Source organism: Anser anser (genome assembly GCF_964211835.1).
Source record: "Anser anser genome assembly, chromosome: 12".
In the NCBI taxonomy this organism is placed as follows: domain Eukaryota; kingdom Metazoa; phylum Chordata; class Aves; order Anseriformes; family Anatidae; genus Anser; species Anser anser.
The window spans coordinates 4,049,036-4,068,455 of NC_139733.1; the positions used below are offsets into that span (position 1 = coordinate 4,049,036).

The 19,420-nt window shown below is 39.7% G+C and overlaps 1 protein-coding gene across 8 annotated transcripts in view; it reads left to right on the top strand.

Moving 5' to 3' along the window:
- The window catches only part of PHF2 (PHD finger protein 2), a 106,152-nt gene that overhangs the window by 61,765 nt on the left and 24,967 nt on the right, over positions 1-19,420 (top strand). For all 8 annotated transcript variants that reach the window (XM_083795905.1, XM_083795906.1, XM_083795911.1 and 5 more), the window contains 8 exons: positions 3,653-3,767; positions 9,026-9,186; positions 11,843-11,984; positions 14,761-14,947; positions 15,490-15,652; positions 16,733-16,820; positions 17,438-17,544; positions 18,737-18,828. In XM_083795905.1, the coding sequence (XP_083652031.1) occupies positions 3,653-3,767; positions 9,026-9,186; positions 11,843-11,984; positions 14,761-14,947; positions 15,490-15,652; positions 16,733-16,820; positions 17,438-17,544; positions 18,737-18,828 (1,055 nt within the window). The remainder of the gene's footprint in view (positions 1-3,652; positions 3,768-9,025; positions 9,187-11,842; positions 11,985-14,760; positions 14,948-15,489; positions 15,653-16,732; positions 16,821-17,437; positions 17,545-18,736; positions 18,829-19,420) is intronic.

The window sequence follows — 19,420 nt, forward strand, 5'->3', positions numbered from 1 at the left end:
AAATGTACTGGAAATTGGTCAAACAAATAAGCACAAGTGATCTTAAAGCAAGCAGTTTGTCATTACGATGGCTTGCCTTGAAAAGGGATGTATAACTACAGATATTCTTAGGCTATTATTGAGCCAGTATAGGAGAGAAAGCAGAGGACTTCTGAGAGTTTTGTATGACGTTGAGATGTCTTAGACTTCTTCCACTTTGCTTTGAATTATGAATGGTGAAAGACACCTGCTTTTCAGTGTGTGTGTGTGAGAAATCAGACAGAAGTAGCCAAAGTCTACAATCAGGAATTAAATATAAATCCTGTTAAAAACGGTGCATAATCATAGAATTCAGAAATGGCAGTTTTTGATTAAAAAGTCTACAAGTTGAGTATGCTAGTTAAGATGAGGAGAGTTTAAACTAACCAGAGTCTTCTGATGCTTTAAGAAGGTTTTTGGCTATTTAATTCTTTTTACTCCAGATAAAATCTGACTTGGCAGTATGTCCCTCAGTCTGCGTTGTACAGCATGGCAGAAAGTGGAGCTAGAACACTGTCACTAGTTATAGTTTCAGTGCCATAGAAATACAGAGCGTTATATAATTTTCCCATAGATCAATATGAGTTTGTTTTCTCTCTACAGATGCATTATGGAAAGTTAGATGATGTACAAGACCAACCATCAAAGTAGTTACATGTAAAGATCTTGGGAACATTTAAACGTTAGTTGTTGATTAACTTACCTTCAGTTTTGGTCTAAGATCACAGATTCCTCAAGCCGCGTTGCAGTTTTCACCATTAACCAATAGAATCATGGATTCTGTTGAAAAAATAGGCTGTTATCCTGTAGCCCCTCCTTGCGGAGTGCAATAGGCTAGAAAATATAAAGACCAAATAAATGAAGGCAGGAACAGCTTGACTTACTGCATTCATTCTGGCAGGCATTTGTATGCAGTACATCCTGCTATGCTGCACTTAGCCTCTGCTGGGACTTCCACAAGATGATCAGTTTCATTTGTTTATTAACTGTTCCAATATATGTTTAAACGAGTTATCTAGCAGTATCAGTTTTGTAATAAATGAGTAAGTGTTGTTCCTGAGCCAGTTGTTCACTGGTAGGATTTAATTATTGCAAGATTAGCAAAGGGAAACACAGACACCAATTGTCTGTTATGCAACTTGTCTGGATTTAAAAATATATGTGTATTTCTGGAGCACACATTCCACAATATATGTTTTCCAGATGTCAAATTTTAAAATCATTTTCCTCCTCTTACATTCCTCTACTTTACCAATGTGGCTTAGTGGCTACTATTTCAGAAAATTGCTTCCTGTCATATGACATTTTAAGCCATTTCACTTTAATGAAATTTGTAGGGACTTCTCTTTGGGAAAAATTATACACATTCACAAAAATTTTTCTGACATCATTTAAATAAAATGTAAGTGCTTTGTTAAGGCAGACTTGACTCATTTTCATAACACAGTCTGAAATGTTTGGTTTGATTGCTGTCTGTTTTGCAGCAGTGAAAATCAGGGTAAGTTCTCTGGAATCAGGGAAGTTACGTAGATGCAAGCAGACCAAAGTTAGGCTGAAACTGTTTTTAAACAGTTACAGCCTTTCATGTAAGTCAATAGAGAACTAATATGGTGCTTCTAAGTAGCCCTTCATCATAAATACATTTGAAAAACTGTAAGTACACCTTTGAAGTCTAGAATTATACATTTTCAGATCATAAAAATATATTCCTTCTTTCTTCTGGAGGGTTTTCTGTCGAAGGAGAGGGTTATATTTTTCAAAGGTCAAATTTTGATCAGAAAGTTCTGCAGAGAAAGAAATCTGTAATCATTTAAGAAAAAGTCCTCTTTCTGGCCAAAGCTAGTATTTGTTGCACATGTTAATGGACTTTAATCCTTACTGTGGTGCTCATGGTAAAGATGAAACATAAAGAGAATGGCTGAAAATGGGCCAAATGTCAACTGTTTGATGTAGCATAATGGTCTACAGCAGCCGGACTGCTGTGATCCTTGAGATAGCACCTCCTGTGGAGAGTTCTGGCGGCAGATGCTGCTCGCTGTCGTTGTGTGAGAGGTGGATGCCTACCAGCTCCCGGTACCCAAGGAAATAGCTCCCTGGTGCTTTCTGGAGAGTTGCGGTGGATTTCTCAAATCACGCTGATTTGCCGCTTTTATTTCTCAACGTGCCATGCTATCTGAAATATAAGAACATGCTAATATGATAAGCTCTTTAATCATCACTGTGACAAGCAACACCTGTTTTGCTGGGACTTGTGCGAGGAGTCCCCGTGCTCCATGGCTCTGTTGGGAGGGGGCACTCACTGGGAAGGAGAGAAGAGGAGGAAGGTTTGGCATTCATGTAGGGCTTGTTTCCTTTGTTACCAGGAGCACTGAATTAATACACTAAGCCTGAGAGTCATTAAGATAAAGAACTAGCAGCTTTAATGAATATATCCAGCTAGGCTGGAGAGCTGCATGGAACTAATAAAACCAACATGCTTTGTGCAAAACCTGGGGTGGATTCATTGGTAGATGTAATGGAAAAAGTTAGCTTGTTCCGGACCGTATGTCTTATAGCTGTGGCCTCCGGATTCCTTTCTTAACAAAAAAGTATGTGGATACGTGTGTGTGCATGTGCAAAGTGTGAGGAAAGAGTGCCATCCATGCATGGCTGCTGAGGAGATCTCGATTTGGGGGTAAAATGTTTAGTTCCATGAGGGGTAAAAAAATAAAGTTGTGATGTATGAAAATTCTGCTAATGGTTCTTGAAACTTTATGAATATGCACTTGGGACAGTACAGTTTACTGCAAAAATGAGCATGTCCAAGCAGACTGTGGAAATAGGAAGAGCTGAGAGAGCTAATGCTGACTAAGATAAAAACTGGACCAGTTTTTCTCGCTTTGTGTTATCTGGCTGTCAGAGGCAAGGCAGAACTACATAGACATTTGACTTGCTTATTTGTGCTTATTTCAGCTGACCCTTTTTCCATGAGAAACTTGCCTATATGTCAGTAACCCACAGGGAGCATAAGGGACCTTCTGTCTGATGGTATCAAGTTAATGCATAAACCTGGCTTGCCTTTCAAATCCTAGAAATAAGAGAAGTTGTAAAAATTGCATTTGTGGTGCCCTTGCATCTTTTTTTTTTTTCCCCTGTTATGTGCATGTTGTGTGCAGGGCATAATTCAAAGCCCATCCAAATTGATGTCAAACCTACCACTGCTGGACAGACCTTTAGACAAAGGTAATTCATAACAAATATGTTCATAAAGACCTATGTGACGTAGTGACAGAGCAGAAAAGTGTCTTTCCTAAGGGTTCTATGATAAGGATTAAGTGTGTAGTCTGACAAGTACAAAATGTCCAGAGCCTGTGTTTGCATGAAGCCTGTGATAGCTGTGCAGCTCAGTAATTATCCGTCTGGTTGCCCTTATGTTACAAAACGAACACTGTTCAGTATGTAATAGATCTTCAGACTACAGTATAATTGTTTAATGGTGAATTGAGAGCAATACTGAAATTTTCATGGCAGCGTAGTGGGGGTCCCCTAATCTCTGCTCACCTAAGAAATGCCATGAAGATTTGTCCTTCCTTCAAATGTTTTAATAATTTTCTTCTACTTAGCATATGGTACTGTCCAACCCATTCCTTTTCAGTGAAAAAGAAACGAAATTGGCATAAACACGATACTGGACAGACTACAGAGGTCAAACCTGTACAGAATGGGAGTCAAGTCTTTATAAAGGAACTTCGAAGTCGTACTTTTCCAAGGTAAGTTGTTTGGCTGCATAAGCAAACAGTGCTCTTGTGGAAAAGCAGATATAGCCCATTTCATATGAAGCTGATTGTGATCCTTGCTGAAGGCGTTGGATAGTACAGGGTTATGAAGTTTAAGTGAACACTTCCTTATTGCAGATGTCCCTGGCTCTTCCATGTTTTGTTTGTGCAGCAGTATGAAAATCTACTGTTGATTGAACCCAGCTCCTGCGGATTTCAGTAGATGCGAGTATGTATGAAGACAAGAACAAGAATGTGTTTGGCCCCTACAACATATGCTTGAATAAGAGACTAACAAATTTATTGCACAGAATTATCCAGCTCTCAGAAATACTAATGGTTTTGCTGAAGTCTCTCCATCTTGAAAAGAACAATGACATCCTCAGTTGCTACAGTGACAAAGACTCTCTTATTTGGGGTAATGAATAGTGCTAATTGTTAGGTGACATGTTCCGCACTTTATTAGGCTGCTTCACAGCCATTTGTAAGAGTGGTGTTTTATTTTTTTTTTTTTTGAAGTAGGCATTAGCCAAATGAATTCTTAATTATTAATGACTAACTATTTTAGAAGTACCCATAGAAACTGATAAAATGTACTTGGTAAACAGAAAACTTCTTCATTTTACAGAAGATTTGATCTCACTTTAATTTCAAATATCAGTTATTAGTCTGGTTAAGGAAAAGGCTGAAAATACCCCTGCAGAATGTTGTAGTGCTTGCTTACAGATGTATTTCACTGAATTCAGTACCCAGTATTTTTACTTGCTTGGCTATTTTTATTTGGGCCTGCTTTATCTTTGTCTTAGCCTTTTTTAAGTACAGAACAATTTGAAAGGTTGCAAAGCTAATTTAGTAAAAAAGGATTAAGGTCTAGGCAGAATGTTTTCAGTAACCTAGGATAGCCTCTGAAATTGCAGGTACAAACAGCTTCTGAATCCAAAACCCTAGGCTTGTACACAAAATCCAAACCAGCGATATACCCTAAGAAGTAAGTGATCACATCAAGACTGACATTCCTTTCGGAGAAGATGGCAATTCGTCTAGTTTTTAGTGAATGTCTTCATTTCCCCAGTCACTCCAGGGAGATGTGTTCTCAGTTAATGCTTTCAGCACCTTGCTGAAAGTTATACAAAACTGTATAGGATTTCTTCTCTAATTTAAAGAAACGGGAATTTGACTGAGTGTACGTGCTATGCCTGGGTGTCTGAGAGGTTTGCATATTCTTGGAAGATCTGTGCTCACATATTCAGTATCTACGAGTCATTCCCAAATTATTTAAAAATATGGACCTCCATTTTTTTTTTGTTTGTTTCCCACTTCCATGCACACATAAGGAAATATATGCTGCCAAATAAGAAAATATCTCTTGCCAAAATAAAGTTACTGAGCAAGTACAGTCTGTAGTCAAAGCGAGTCCCTGCAAGATTCAGGCCTCTGGCATTGACACTTCTGGCATTAGTAAAACAAAGTCCTGTTGAGAAATTATCTCTTCTAAAGAAAATGAATGAAATCTGCAGATGTTCACAGAACAAAACCCAATGCTCAGCAGTCAGAATCTGATGAAATGAAAACAGGGGGTCTTCGTTTAAAGACAGAAACATCATGGCTGATTCACAGAACACAACAGTCAATTATAACCAGTTAGTCCCTTGGTGAGACTCAGATCAAAAGGAATAGTGAAGAAAGCAAACAAGCAAAAAACTGAATTCATGTCATTCAGCTCCTGATTTTTTTTTAATACCAAAATAGCATTAGAATAGTAACAGTAGTAATAATAATAACTAAATTAATTGTTCAGGTACTTCAGTGTAGGTGTCAGACTCCATTTTGGTATGATCGTTACTAGACACTTCTGTGGCACATACAGAAGCAAACCAGACTCGAATGAGTATGTGAGATGTAACTGCAAAGGTTTAATGGTATATCAATACCATTTGCTCAAACTGAGAATAAACTGAAAGACTGTGCTGCATCGGGACAGCAGAGGAAGTCACCCAACCTATGTGGATGACTTGCAGCTTCCTATTTGGTATTGCTGCTGCTGCTGACACTCTCTCACCATCCATTTCTTTGGCTTGCATGGTACCTTTGTTTCCTGTGCTTATTCAAAGTTATATTAGTGCCAGATACACTAGACGTACCTGTAACAACCTGTCAGATGCTATTTTACACCCAGGAGGTAACTGAAATCTATGAATATGCTCTAGAGCTTTCCATAAGATGGATGATTTTGATTCGTTCAGTCTTACACTCCTGTCATTACATGTAGTTCTAGTCTGTGCTCTTTGTTTCCCAAATGCTTTCTTCTTCTTCATTATCAGCTCACAAGATTACCTGGAATTTAAACAGGAGCTTAGCTTCAGTTAATTAGTATCTACTTTGTCAAGAGGTATCCCAGTTCTCTAAAGCAGGAAACCCTCCGTGAGCTAATAAGCACTCTGTGGGAAGCAAAGAAGTGTCAAGCTGTAAGAGCACATGCAAGGACCTGATTTCCCCAAATGCTGCCTTCCTCTGAGGTTCTTCCCATAGCTTACATCTTGCTCTTTAAAACCTCCAGCCTCCATCCTTCATATGTTACTGCTGCCTGGTACTGCTGTTTGCAGAAATACAGAACGCTGTAATCCCTGCCAAGCCTCAGAACGTACCTGTGAGGCAGCAGGATCAGTGCCATGAACGCTGGATCAGCAGTATATTCCTTAATGCTCGGTGTTTCACGCTGCTGCCCACCTGGCCGCCTCTCTGGCGGTCTTCACTCCATTTCTTGCTTGCCTTAGGCCATGCTGCTCAGGGGTGCCCACGCTGTGGCATGGCAGCAGGAGCATGGCCCTAAGTGCTGGCATGGGCAGGCTGTGTGGGTCCCCACCGTGCCACCGCTGTCCTTGCGGCAGTGCTGGGCCTGCATGTTGCTTGCGGTGTGAGCCAGGCTCCCCCAGACCCAGTGACTAACCTTGCCTCCTGATTGCCCACTGTGGCTGGGATGATCCAGAAATGAGCTGTTTTCTACATCTTAACCCTGCTTGCATCCGGCAAGTTTGTATTCTTACTCTCCCTGGGAAGCCCTGCCACATGAGTGCCTGCGAAGGAATGCATTTAATACGCTGCTTGCTTCCCCTGCCTTGCCCCACATGCCTGATGTGCTTCACGAAGCCAGGTAATTACAGGCCCCTGCTCAAGCACTTAAGCGCCCAACACAGGGCATGCGCAAGGCAGTCTTGTGTTCGGTACTTGGCCTAGGCCGTCCCTGTGGAGCGAGGTTTCACAATACTGGGGGCTGTGTCCATGCCTGCGCCAGCCACTGTGATGGTGGCATCCAAGGCCTACAGCATGTGCCTGGTGTCTTGCGGGCCCGGCTGATCGCGTGGCGGTCTGGGCCTGGCTCGCTTTGTGCCTGCAGAGATGGAGCACATGTAACGCCTGGCCATGCCCTTCAGTGCCATCGCCTATCCCGCCCGTTTTTCCGCCCGTTTTTGGTAACTCTGAAAACGTGAGCTGTAATTCAGAACTGATGCAGAAGAGGGCAGTCACGTATTGGCCTTCAAGGTTCTGGGAAGTAATGCTTTTGGGCGTAAACATGCAAAGTTTTGTTATTTCCACTGTCCCCAGCCTGCCGGTGACAGAGCTGGCTGTCCCCACGCTGCAGGAAAGGCCTGAAATATCTTCACAAAGACCAAAGAGTTGCTTGGTTACCCAGGTTGGTTCAAAGAGAGACGAACAACAAGCAACGTCTGCTGGAGCGCTTTTAGGCCTGACGATCGGTTAGAGTACACTCATTTTTCACTTTGAATTCAAAACATTTTGCTCTTGAAAAGATCTAGAAATTGGCCTTGAAATTCTTTTTACAGTTGTCGGTTTGAATAACTGATCATTTGATAAACTTGCCCTTTTATTAGTCACTTTGAAGCCTCTCAGCTACTTGAAAATAATTTGCAGAGTATTTCCTGAACAATTTATTTGACTACTTAAAAATGATTTGCAAAGTATTTCCTGGACAATTTATTTGAGATTACGTAGCATTTTAAACTTTACCTCCTTTAAATTGAAATATTTAACACTAATTTCTTTGACATTAATCACTGGTAACTTGACAGGTTCCTATAGTTAGGAAAATAGTCTCTCACTGTAAGCTGTTATTTCAGAAGTTTCCAGTAGTTGGTGTATTAGTTGAGTGTGTTGGTTGTAGATGGTTTTAGTATGCCTTACATGCTTTGCAATATGCTGCGTTATGGCTTTTGTCTCATGCACCTCCTTTGCATATAACTGAGGTTTTTCAGTTAGTTGTGATCGTCAGCATGGTTCATAGGAATGAAATTAGCTCTCTAGGCACAAAGAGATCTGAGCCTCCGATTCCATGGCTTTCCATCATGTGTAGTCACTTCAACCTACTCCAGAAGAGTATAGGATGCTGCTAAAACATTGTTTAGCACCTGTTCGGGGCAGGTCTCAGTGACAGCCTAAAACACCATGTAGGCTAATGCCATCTGAAAGACTATTGATTTTTAGCTCTGTTGAGTGAATTTTCCAAGACCTCGGGGTTTATTGTATCTAGTGTAGTCTCTTCCAAAGACAGGACTTTGCCTGATTCTCAGAGGTGCTTTGCATATAGAGTGCTTATTCCAGGTAATAGGAATTTGTTTGTTTGAGGGTTCTCAAAATAAATGTTTTCTTTAAAAAAAAAAAAATAATCACAAATATGAACTTGTACATTTCATGACTGATAGGTTTTTTTTGTCTATAGTTGCTGGCATTGTGCATTCTTGCCTATCTGCAAATTGCTATTTAGAGAATACTTTTGGTTGGCTTTCAACAAATATACCACTTACTTTTTTTGGAAATTGGATGTTAAACAAAAGGCATACAAGTCATACTAGAGTTCACATTCATATACTGCTTACTTCAGTAGAGCTACCCACAGCAATATAGAAAAATCATAGCATAGCTGGCATTTGTAAGCAAGCTAAGAATTGGGTGCCTAGAATCCACTGCTTCAGGAAGTTTGGGTTTTCTTTTTTCTTTTTTTTTTTTAAACAAACAGAATTGAGGTTCAAGCACATTCTAGGTGTCAAAAACAGCTGAGACACCCACCTGAACAAAATATGCAACGTAGGCTTTAGGGAGAAGTGACTGTTATCTGATGATGTCAGTTTATTCTTGTTTGCTTATAACTTTTTCCTTTCAGTAGTGAAATGCAGAAGATGCCAAGCTCTGCCTGGAAGCACCTTACTATTGAACCTTACCTGTGTTTACTTTTCTAGTGCTGAAGATATAGTAGTGAAAGTGCCAGGCAGCCAACTAACAACAGAGTATTTGGAAGAAAATGGTTTCACAGAGCCCATCCTGGTTCCAAAGAAGGATGGTCTGGGTTTGTCTGTGCCAGCACCCACATTCTACGTCAGCGATGTTGAAAACTACGTTGGTGCGTATGGGACAGCAGTAACGTTTTACTGCTAGAGTTTATTTGCTTCTTTAAAACTGGTCCCAGGGCTGTGAAAACGGCTCCCTTGCCTGGAATATCGCTGGTCTACCTTTTGGTGCAGACCAGCAGTAGGGCAGGGTGGCAGTCAACTGCAGGTTAAATAACAAGAGTCTTTTGGACTGTATGTCCAAGGCTTTGGAAAGATGAAAGGCTTTGGAAAGACGGAGGCAGCTCAAAACTTTACGGCCATGTAACCTGTATATAGGCTGATCAACATACACTATAGAGGAAGCCTGGAAGAGGCAGAAAGAGGGGGTTGCACACCCTGCACATATTCCTCCATCCCCCAGGTGTAGCAGAGAAGAAGTTTGGCTTTTGGTGTGAGTCAAAATAATCCCGGGGTAATTTTTTCTCCAGGAGCCAGCATGGTCCTAGTGGGCTGTGACTGTGAGAGGCGAGGGACTGAAAGGTAGCATGCACTGGCATTGCTTGCTACCTGCTAGCTCAGAATCAGTAGTATTTTCTCTTGTGATTTTACAGACAGCAATGAAAATGAGGTTTTGGGGGTAGGGGGTATATATGTGTGTTTTATGGCCAAAGGAGGAAGGAGGTTATGTTATTGTAAAATACTGACATCAGACCTTGAGCTATGCAAACTTTAAGTTTTATTATGTAGTGGTAGCCTGTAATTAGCAATTAATCCACGCTTGTTTCTTGTACCAACTTGTGTATCTTACGGTGAACCTGAGCCAGACCGCATTGTACTCGATAGCACTGTATTAAAATAGTCATTGTAGTATCAATAAATTGTTCCTTTGGGCCAAGTCTTAATTGATTGCTGCCATCTCACTTTCTATTGAAGGAATTACTAGACCGAGACTCCCACTCTGCAGAGGCAGTCCATTTCAACACTGGTGTCAGTTCACAGACAGAGCTTTTGTCATTGCTGCTGGTCATTTGGATTCGTGCTGGCATCCTTCGGTCTCTAACCTGGGCAGGGTGTTGTACTGCATCTTGCAAGTCATCACGTCATCCACCCTTGGAAAACATACCTTGGCCAGGAGCCATGAAACTGCTCTGAAGTCACTTGTCTCATCTCCACATCCTTTTTCCTTTAGCATGTGTGATCTTGTCTCTTCTTCTCTCTCACTCTGTCTCTCTTCTGTGTCAGTTCCAATGAGATTACAGAATCACACAGAATCACAGAATCGTCTAGGTTGGAAGAGACCTCCAAGATCACCTAGTCCAACCTCTGACCTAACACTAACAAGTCCTCCACTAAACCATATCACTAAGCTCAACATCTAAATGTCTTTTAAAGACCTTCAGGGATGGTAACTCAACCACTTCCCTGGGCAGCCCATTCCAATGCCTAACAACCCTTTCGGTAAAGAAGTTTTTCCTAATATCCAACCTAAAATTCTAAGATTCTTGTTCCTTCCAGTGTTCTGGTAAACTGCCGTCCTTTTGGAGATATGACTCCAGCTCTAATGTACGTCTGTGTTTCAGGGCTCCCTTCATCTCCTTTTATAACCTGCTAACCACTTCTCCTTTTGTGTGGTACTTACCAGGCCATTGACCTATTCCCCAAACTGGTGGATGCTGTCAACAGCCACTGTTGTTCTTGATTGCCTTTGTTCCTCTTGCAGCGACTGTGTGCAGTGAGATAACTATGAATAAAGGAGAATTCAAGACCCCTGATTTCTATCCCATTGCTTCTACAGGAAACATATTTTCCTTGCCCATCTGCTACACTTAGCAGATTTTCTTGTTTGACCTAGGTGCTGCTCATGTATCTGCTGGCTTTCTCTCAGCGTCTAGCTGAAATAGTCCACCTCCCCCCCCCCCCCCCCCCCCCAAAAAAAAAAAAATTGTTAATGAAAAGCTGAAGGGAAGAACATAGGCTATTTAACCCAAAGCTGGCACCAGATTTTTAAAGTGAACAGAACAAATACAATGCTGGTGTAACCTCCATGGGATTGGTTGGCTTCAGTGAGATTTCGCAAGCAGGAATTTATTTCACTGTTTTTAATTTATTACATTGGACCTAGAATGTCTTCTAGAAACAATCTAAAGCAAGTAGTAGAGGATGGAACACCACAAATGAGATTGCCAAATATGTCATTACTGTGCTGGTGTTTTGTAGGGGGAAAAATATTTTTTTTCTCTCCTAATGTGATAAAAAAGTCAAAAATTTCATGGTACACCTGAAATATTTCTTTAAAAAAATCATAAATAAAATCTTTAATAGAGCATGAGGAAAACCATCCTGAAAGATCTGCTTGACAAGATATCCTGTACAGTATTGCACTCAATCACAAGAAATTTACGGTGTGGTGGGTAGGGCTTACTCCATAGATATTCAGGTATTTGCATATAATTTTCACCAAGCAAATAATGTCTGTAATGAAAAATAATATTAATCCTTTAAAAATAAAAACTATGGAAATAATTTTATCATGGGGCATGAATAAAAAAGTACCATTTTATATATATGCAGTTTATGTATGTAAACCAAATAAATTACAAAGGCTAAGAAAATCAACAAATAAAAAGTTTGAGATGTTTCTGGAAATGTTAACTCACACCCAAGCATACAAAATGGGACAAGTCAGGCCACCAATCAATCTCCCTTTTTCATTGAATTAATTTTTAGGACCAGAGAGAAGTGTTGATGTCACTGATGTCACCAAACAGAAAGACTGCAAGATGAAGCTGAAGGAATTTGTGGATTACTACTACAGTACAAACAGAAAAAGGGTCCTCAATGTGACTAACCTGGAGTTCTCAGATACGAGGTGAGCTGGTCCAGCCTGCGGCACTACGCGGTGCCCTGGGGTCTGACTGCTGCATTCTGAACAGCCTCCACCTTCTCTAGTGGTTCCCTCCTTAACAAGTACTGCTCTAGCCTTGGGATCCTGGTTTCTTGTGATGCTGACAAGTATGGCTTTGTCCATATGTAGCCATTTTAGGGAAAGCACGGAAATGAAAGTGCTGTAGCTGTATGAAGAGTATGGTGTGTTGTGGATTGGTTGGGCCAGAATTTTTCATGGTAATTCAGACATGCATATCATCACCATTCACATGCCATCAACATTCACATATCAGAATGGAACATTTTTACATCTTTTCATTTTTATTTTAACTCCAGTAGTACAGGTATAGTTAATTCAGTTCAACTGTATACTAGAGAGTTACAACTAGGACATAACTAGTTGTTCCAGGAGAGAATTCTCTGCCTTGTCCTGGTGGTGAGTGATAATGTCGTACGTTCCTATTATGATCTTAGATGGGGCTTGACACATACTGGTAAGACCCAAAGAAAGAAGGACAACATGGATTTGTGGGAGAATATGGACAAAAGGGGGTCTTTTATATATATATGTATATATATATATATACATATATATATATATATAATATAAACTATTATATTATGAGAGATGAGACTCTTGATGGATGTAAATCAGCGACAGCTCTTCTTCCAGATTAAGGCAACCTCTTAACGTGTTGATCTCCTTGGAACATTCTTTTTTAAAATATGTTGTGACATAGTGAACACCCTATTCATACAGCACTGGCAAGAGTGAATTGTATATTGCTTACTGAAATCTTCTGTTTAAAGTAAATAGATGAGATGTGGCTCTAGGTATGGAATAACATGTCACTGGATGTCCTCGAATGAGAGTAAGTTTGAAATGATTATGATTTTGTAGTCCTATATTATGTGTTAAAGTTTCAGTCTCGGTGCTTTTGCAAGTTAACCTGTAATTTGGATGACAGCAGTTCAGAACTAGAGTGATGCTGACGTCTCAACAGAAAGTTGGTGTGTGTGTGTGTGTGTGTTTAACAGTACCAGATGAGCTCTGCATTTGAGGCTGAGGTGCTTTAGTATTTCAGTGAGACATATGTCATGATACTGGCTATGTGAATATCATCAATCCTTAACGACAGGAAAACTACTGTTCTTCTCATGCTTTAAATTATATGCTTTACATATAGGATAATCAGTTGATGTAAATGCCTAAGAGTTCAAGTTATTGCTTTGTGCTTTATATAGCTGTGATTTTATTCTATAAATAGGTAGATGCATCTATAATATATTGAAGTTTATGCAACTGTGTAATTATTTTTACAGTTCTTGTAGTCCTTCTGGGTATCTAATGCTTCTAATGGGAAGTGTTAATGGAGGAAAAGATTCCTTTTTGTATAAACACAACACAGAAAATGATGAGTGTCAACAACAACAACAAATAAGAATGGTAGCTTTGGGGACCATTCTATTTTAGCTGAGGACAGTAGACTTAATATAGCCTTTAAAAAGTAAGCTGATGAATAATTACAAGTTCATTTATTTTTAAGCCATTTTAACCTGAAGCCCTGTAGTTAGTGTTTTAGTAGTGCACACCCATTCCTGCAGAAGGCATCTGTAGTAATTACAGGCTTCTAAGATTACCAGTATTTTCAGTAGGAATTTTTTAGCTTTCTGCCATTATCAGAGAATAACGGGAGGTCTTTTATTCTGAAGGACTACTGGTGCTGTCAGTCATATGCTGCTAATTTAGACATTAACTAGCAAATATTTTATCTCTTAGCACAGACAGTGACATTTTAATTGAATGCACTGCTCTGTCTTTCCCTGCCATTTTAAATGGGGCTATTGTTATCAGTATTTGACAGTGAGTATAAATGACACATGGGAGCTTTTAATTTTAGTTTGAAGTGCAGATACTCTTACGGAAGTGATATTTTAGAGTGTCCAACAGTGAACTTCAACCTCCTGCAAATAGTAGGCCAAATTTTCACTATTTAAATATAAAATTTAACACATTTGGGGATGAAAGACGTATAATACTTGCTTCTTACGCCACCACATCATTTTGGCTGTGATTAATAATATACGGTATGCTTATATAATTTATATAATGTATTTAAATGGTATGTTTACTTTAAATAAGACAATATATAAATTAATTATATATCATACTTTAAGTATATTAACATTATCAACCCAAATTATATTTTTTCTTCTTCAGAGTTTTTCATGTAATTTAATCAATCTAAATAAAAAGTTAACTGATTTTCAGCAGCAGATCAAGACTTATTTAGTTCACAAGTCTGAAGTATCAATGCTGTAAATATTATTACTATTACGTTTAACCTGAAAGTTGTTAAGATTTACTAGACCACTTATGTAAGAGTGCACACCTTTCACTTCTCTGAAGGGGGCTGAAAAAGTGGCTGGGATATAGCACAATTGGTAACTGAGCCTGCATAGCAAGAGGCAAGAACTGGAAAATATAAACAGTTCATCATAAATATTGCTACTGAAAGAATTCAAAGGGTCATTGCTGCATCGTCATACTTAAAAAGCCTTAGATTTATATCTGTAAACAGTTTTCACAAATTTTCTGAATAAAAAACAGTTCCACTGATATGTAAGCTGTTGCTTCATATTGCCATTGAAGTAATAGAGTCAGAGTCCACTTTTGGTTGTATTGGGATTCTTGCATTATTATTATTATTTTTTTTTTCTTAAAAGATGCATGCTTGTTTTTAATTCTCTCTATAAAGGATGTCCAGTTTTGTAGAACCTCCAGATATAGTTAAGAAGTTGTCCTGGGTGGAAAACTATTGGCCTGATGATGCTCTTCTGGCTAAACCAAAAGTTACCAAGTACTGCCTGATCTGTGTGAAGGACAGCTACACAGATTTCCACATAGATTCGGGAGGAGCTTCTGCATGGTACCATGTGCTGAAGGTGAGGGTTCATCTTTTTGCAGTGTATTTAGCAACGAACTACATTTTATATGTGAAGACCATCCTAAAATTCTCTTGATCTCATTTTTTTCCCCAATGGTCCTCTTATACACATAAGAAATGTGCAAAGCCTTAACTGCTGTCAGTGGGTACACTCTCAGTAGTGCCAGGGTTTACTTGTCATGTGGAAGTTGTTGGTGTATTCTCACTCTATTAGGACGTGAATATTTGTTTAGTGCCTTCTGCAAGCACATCTCCTAAGACCTGGAAGATATTACATCCTGCTTTTGCAGGGTAAGGGAACCTGACACTACAAACCTTGTGTACCATCTGCCCCACAAATCTGAGCAAATGTAGTCAGCTAGTGATTTAATTATTTCAGCCCTTCTTTACAAAACTGACTAGTAAGTTTTACTTAAATAGTGTTAAAATATGTAATGCTATATATTTATTTATTTAAATATTTGTGAGTGCTTGTATCCATGTCAGTGCAGCTTTGATTGATTTGGCTGCTGGTTGCTAATTTTGTGTTTTCTAATTCAGGGAGAAAAAATATTTTATCTCATCAAACCAGCCTCTGCAAATATTTCTCTCTATGAACGCTGGCAATCAGCAGCAAACCACAGTGAAATGTTTTTTGCAGACCAGGTAGATAAATGTTACAAATGCACAGTTAAACAAGGACAGACACTCTTCATTCCTTCAGGTGAGCAGGTGATTACAGGTGGGGTTTACTGTTTGTTTTACAGCTGCCGAAACAGCATGTCCAAAGTGCTAGAGGAATGTGATTTGACCACCTTTCTCTGACAAAGTATGAAGTCTAACTCTCAGTAGAAGTCTAATTTTATGTGCTTAAAAAACAACAACAACAACCCCTGAACTTTTACTGTTTTCTCTCAATATTTTAACAGCCTTTTAAAAATATAACTAGTACATACAGCGTTCCACTTTTGGTCTACCTGGGTTGAAGTAACTCCCAAGTCCTCTCTGTATGTCCAAGCATGACATTGATGTTTTGTGCCACAGTATCTAATGGAGAGCTCACGTTGCATTGCTTGCTTCACTTCTTGGTTGTTGATTCCCTTTGACACCAAGGTGCCTGCATGGTGTGAATGTGTGTTTATGGTTTCACAAGAGGCTGAAGACCAGGGTGTCACAGATTTTTATAGGCTACTTCATAGACTCAGGCTTTCATTGTAGGTTGAGTGGTGAATTTTGTTTTTCTCAGTTCCTAGGATGATATTCATAAAGAATATTCATTTCTCTCATGACCATGTGTGAAGCAGATGGTGGAATAAACATTGAACAATGTATGGAGATTGACTAATTTAGGTAGATTTTAGTGTGAAAATAAGTGTTTGGAAAACACCTGTTTCTGACACTGCAATAAAGTCAGTGTCAGGAATTGTCAGTGATGTGAAAACAGCTACTATTATGTAACTGCTGCTGCTTTTAACAGCAATAAAAAAGTAAAGGCACTTGTGGCAATATATTCCCTTCGCTGTCTGTCTATTTGAAATAGCCACAGTCGAAGGTGGTCCTGGGACTGTGAGTGAAAGGTGCTTAGCAAGTTCCTGGACTAGGCCTTACTAGTGCAAATTGAACAAGGGCCCGAATGCAACTTTGTTCAAAGCACAGGTGGTTCTAGTGCTGACTTGGACTGAAGAGCTGTGTTGGTATGTAGGAAGTAAGTTGTAGAGTGAAGTATGAAGTTCACGTAGTGAATACATTGTTTGTTACTATGGGCCCAGTATTTATTCTCAAGGATCTTTTCTTTCTCTTCTAGGTTGGATTTATGCAACTCTAACACCTGTAGACTGCCTGGCCTTTGCAGGACATTTTCTACATAGTCTAAGTGTTGAAATGCAGATGAGGTAATCTGTTTTTAAAATCTTAATTTAGGTAGAGGGTCAGGTTTTAATAAATTGGTCATTCTCTCTCATAATAATTATCCTGCGTTTGCAGTGGTGTTGTTGATGTAGCTTCTTTGGGAGAATTTTGGAAAGCATACCCATATTTGTCCCCTTGACCAGTTTCTCCTTTGCTGGGTTATTCCAAGCCCATCTTTACACCTGTTACATAGTGCATGGAAGAATATGTGAGGTGTTTGGACTGAAATGGCCAGATTCTGAAGGGAGAATTGTTAAAAACTGTCAGGATGTTTGTCTTAGAACATGCCATTTGCCTTCTGGACACCTATTCACCTGCTCAGATGGGCTCTTTGCCCGGTGTAAAACAATAGAAGTAGTCTCTACTGATGTTGGACAAATAATGCAATAAAAATATCTTACATCTATATCACAGTTTCTTACTAGCGTTATTTTTATGTTTTGCTTTTGGTCTGATGCCAGAGTACTTGGTGGCAGCACAAAGAAATATCCTTCCATGTGTACTGCGAAGTGAACCTCAGGCATTTATGAGCAGTGCTTGACACTGTGCAACATACTTGTGACCTGCTTTGCTTTTAAGTTCAGTTTGCTTTGTATTGCAGGGCATATGAAGTAGAAAGACGATTGAAAATTGTCAGTCTAACTCAGTTTCCAAACTTCGAAACTGCATGTTGGTATATGGGAAAGCATCTATTAGAGACATTCAAAGGTAAAACTGCTTTTCTTTGCCTGCCTTAATTGCTTAGATTTGGGGGCCTGAAAATAGTTACTCTTATTTTCTGCTGATGAGCCACAGGTTGCCAAAAGCAGTCTTGCTAGTATTTAAAAACTACTTCTAACATGTCAGCTGAATGTGCAGGTGTGGTCCAGCTATCACCTTAATCAGCCTGCCACCTTTCTCTAGGAAGGACCTTAGCCATCCCTCTTACCTATACTCAAGTAAAGATTTCATCTCCTTTGTTAAAAATATTTAAGTTGCTTCAGAGGCAAATAATGTTGTAACCAACTACCTAGGCTGGGTAGTGTAAGTTACGGATTCATTCCCTGTCTTAACGTAACGAGCTGCTTTCTTTGTCAGCCCAAGGCACATGGAATAGTGCCACCTTTTCTCATAATTCTGATGATTCTGGTGGAAGTACATTGGCAGGTCATATGTATACATGGGTCCACGGGAACATCAGTGGTGGGGTCAGCAGGGCAGCAGGAGCACTCCGAATTAAAGCAAAGTTTTCTGTGACATTCAAAATCTTCTAAATCATATTCCTTCAGAGTTGATCCAAATGTCCATGCATGTTATGTTCTCTACAAATTTGGGCTCGCTTTTCTCCTTGCCTCTATTTCTGATTATGGAACGTGTCTAGAGACACCCACCAGATACATTTACAACAATTTATCTAACTAGTAAGGTGTGGGGTCCCTCGGAGTGTTGCTTGGAAGGGGGCCCCCTTGTGACAGACACTAAATAAAAATTGTAACGAGCAGAAAAGTTTAGACAAGCTTGTACTCATGGAGAAGTGAAATGCTGTGTGCAGGATAGCTTTGTTTCCACATACTGGTACTTGCTTTTTCAGACAGAATGAAACAACCTCTCACGTCAGCTTTGTAAGCCCACAGCCTAGGATGTATGAACGTGGAAGCTAGCTTGAATATGTGACCAAGAAAGGAACCAAGATGACTGCCAGTGTAAACATAATTTACAGGAACCACAGTATAGAAAGGCAGAGTTGGATTTATGACACAGTAAATATACTCCTTATTACCATCAAGTTACAATAGGGATTTGTTTGCGGTGACCAACTTTTAAGTTAACTTTCACAGTTTAAACTTTTTCAGATTAGAGAATTCATGTAGAACCACTTCAGTTCTCAGCATTTGAATGGCACTGCTTTTTCTCTGTTTAGGTTTGCACAAAGCTGGGCAACAACCACCTGCTCATTTACTCCAAGGAGCAAAAATTCTCAATGGTGCTTTCAGGTCATGGACTAAAAAACAGGTGGGAGAAGACCCTATTTTAATATTGTGTTCCTCAGGTTTGTCAGTCATGGGAACAAAGAACAAATGCTAGAACAGACAGTATCATCGCAGCAAAACACCTCACTCTAGAATCCCAAAGAGAAGGGACCAGGAGAGCAGGGAAGGAGGGTGACAGCTGGGGTTTCATAATGCTACATGAGGAGTCAGCAGGGAATAAGAAAGGTACCATCGGAGTTTTAAAAATATCAGTTCTGCTTATGGTCAACAGGATACTGAATGAGTGTTTTCCATGGCTCTGAGCATTTTCATGTACCAAATCAATTAAGTAGAGGCTGTGTATGTGAGCAAGGCCTAGAACAACGCCTGCATTTTTGTGTGCACAAGGTGCTCAGTTCCTGCAAATCAACACATCAGTTAAGCCAGGAAATACATATATGCCCAGAGAGATGGCTTAAAGGGATTTGCAGCCTGAGTTTCCCACAGCGGTCATTTCAGCCGCGTTATTCTTGTATGCATTGCTCCAAAAATTTGGGGGAATTAGCTGCAAGAGGCAGGCCATTCAATCATAAAATGGGAACAATTTGAGAAGGGGTGAGCAGCTGAGTAAACAA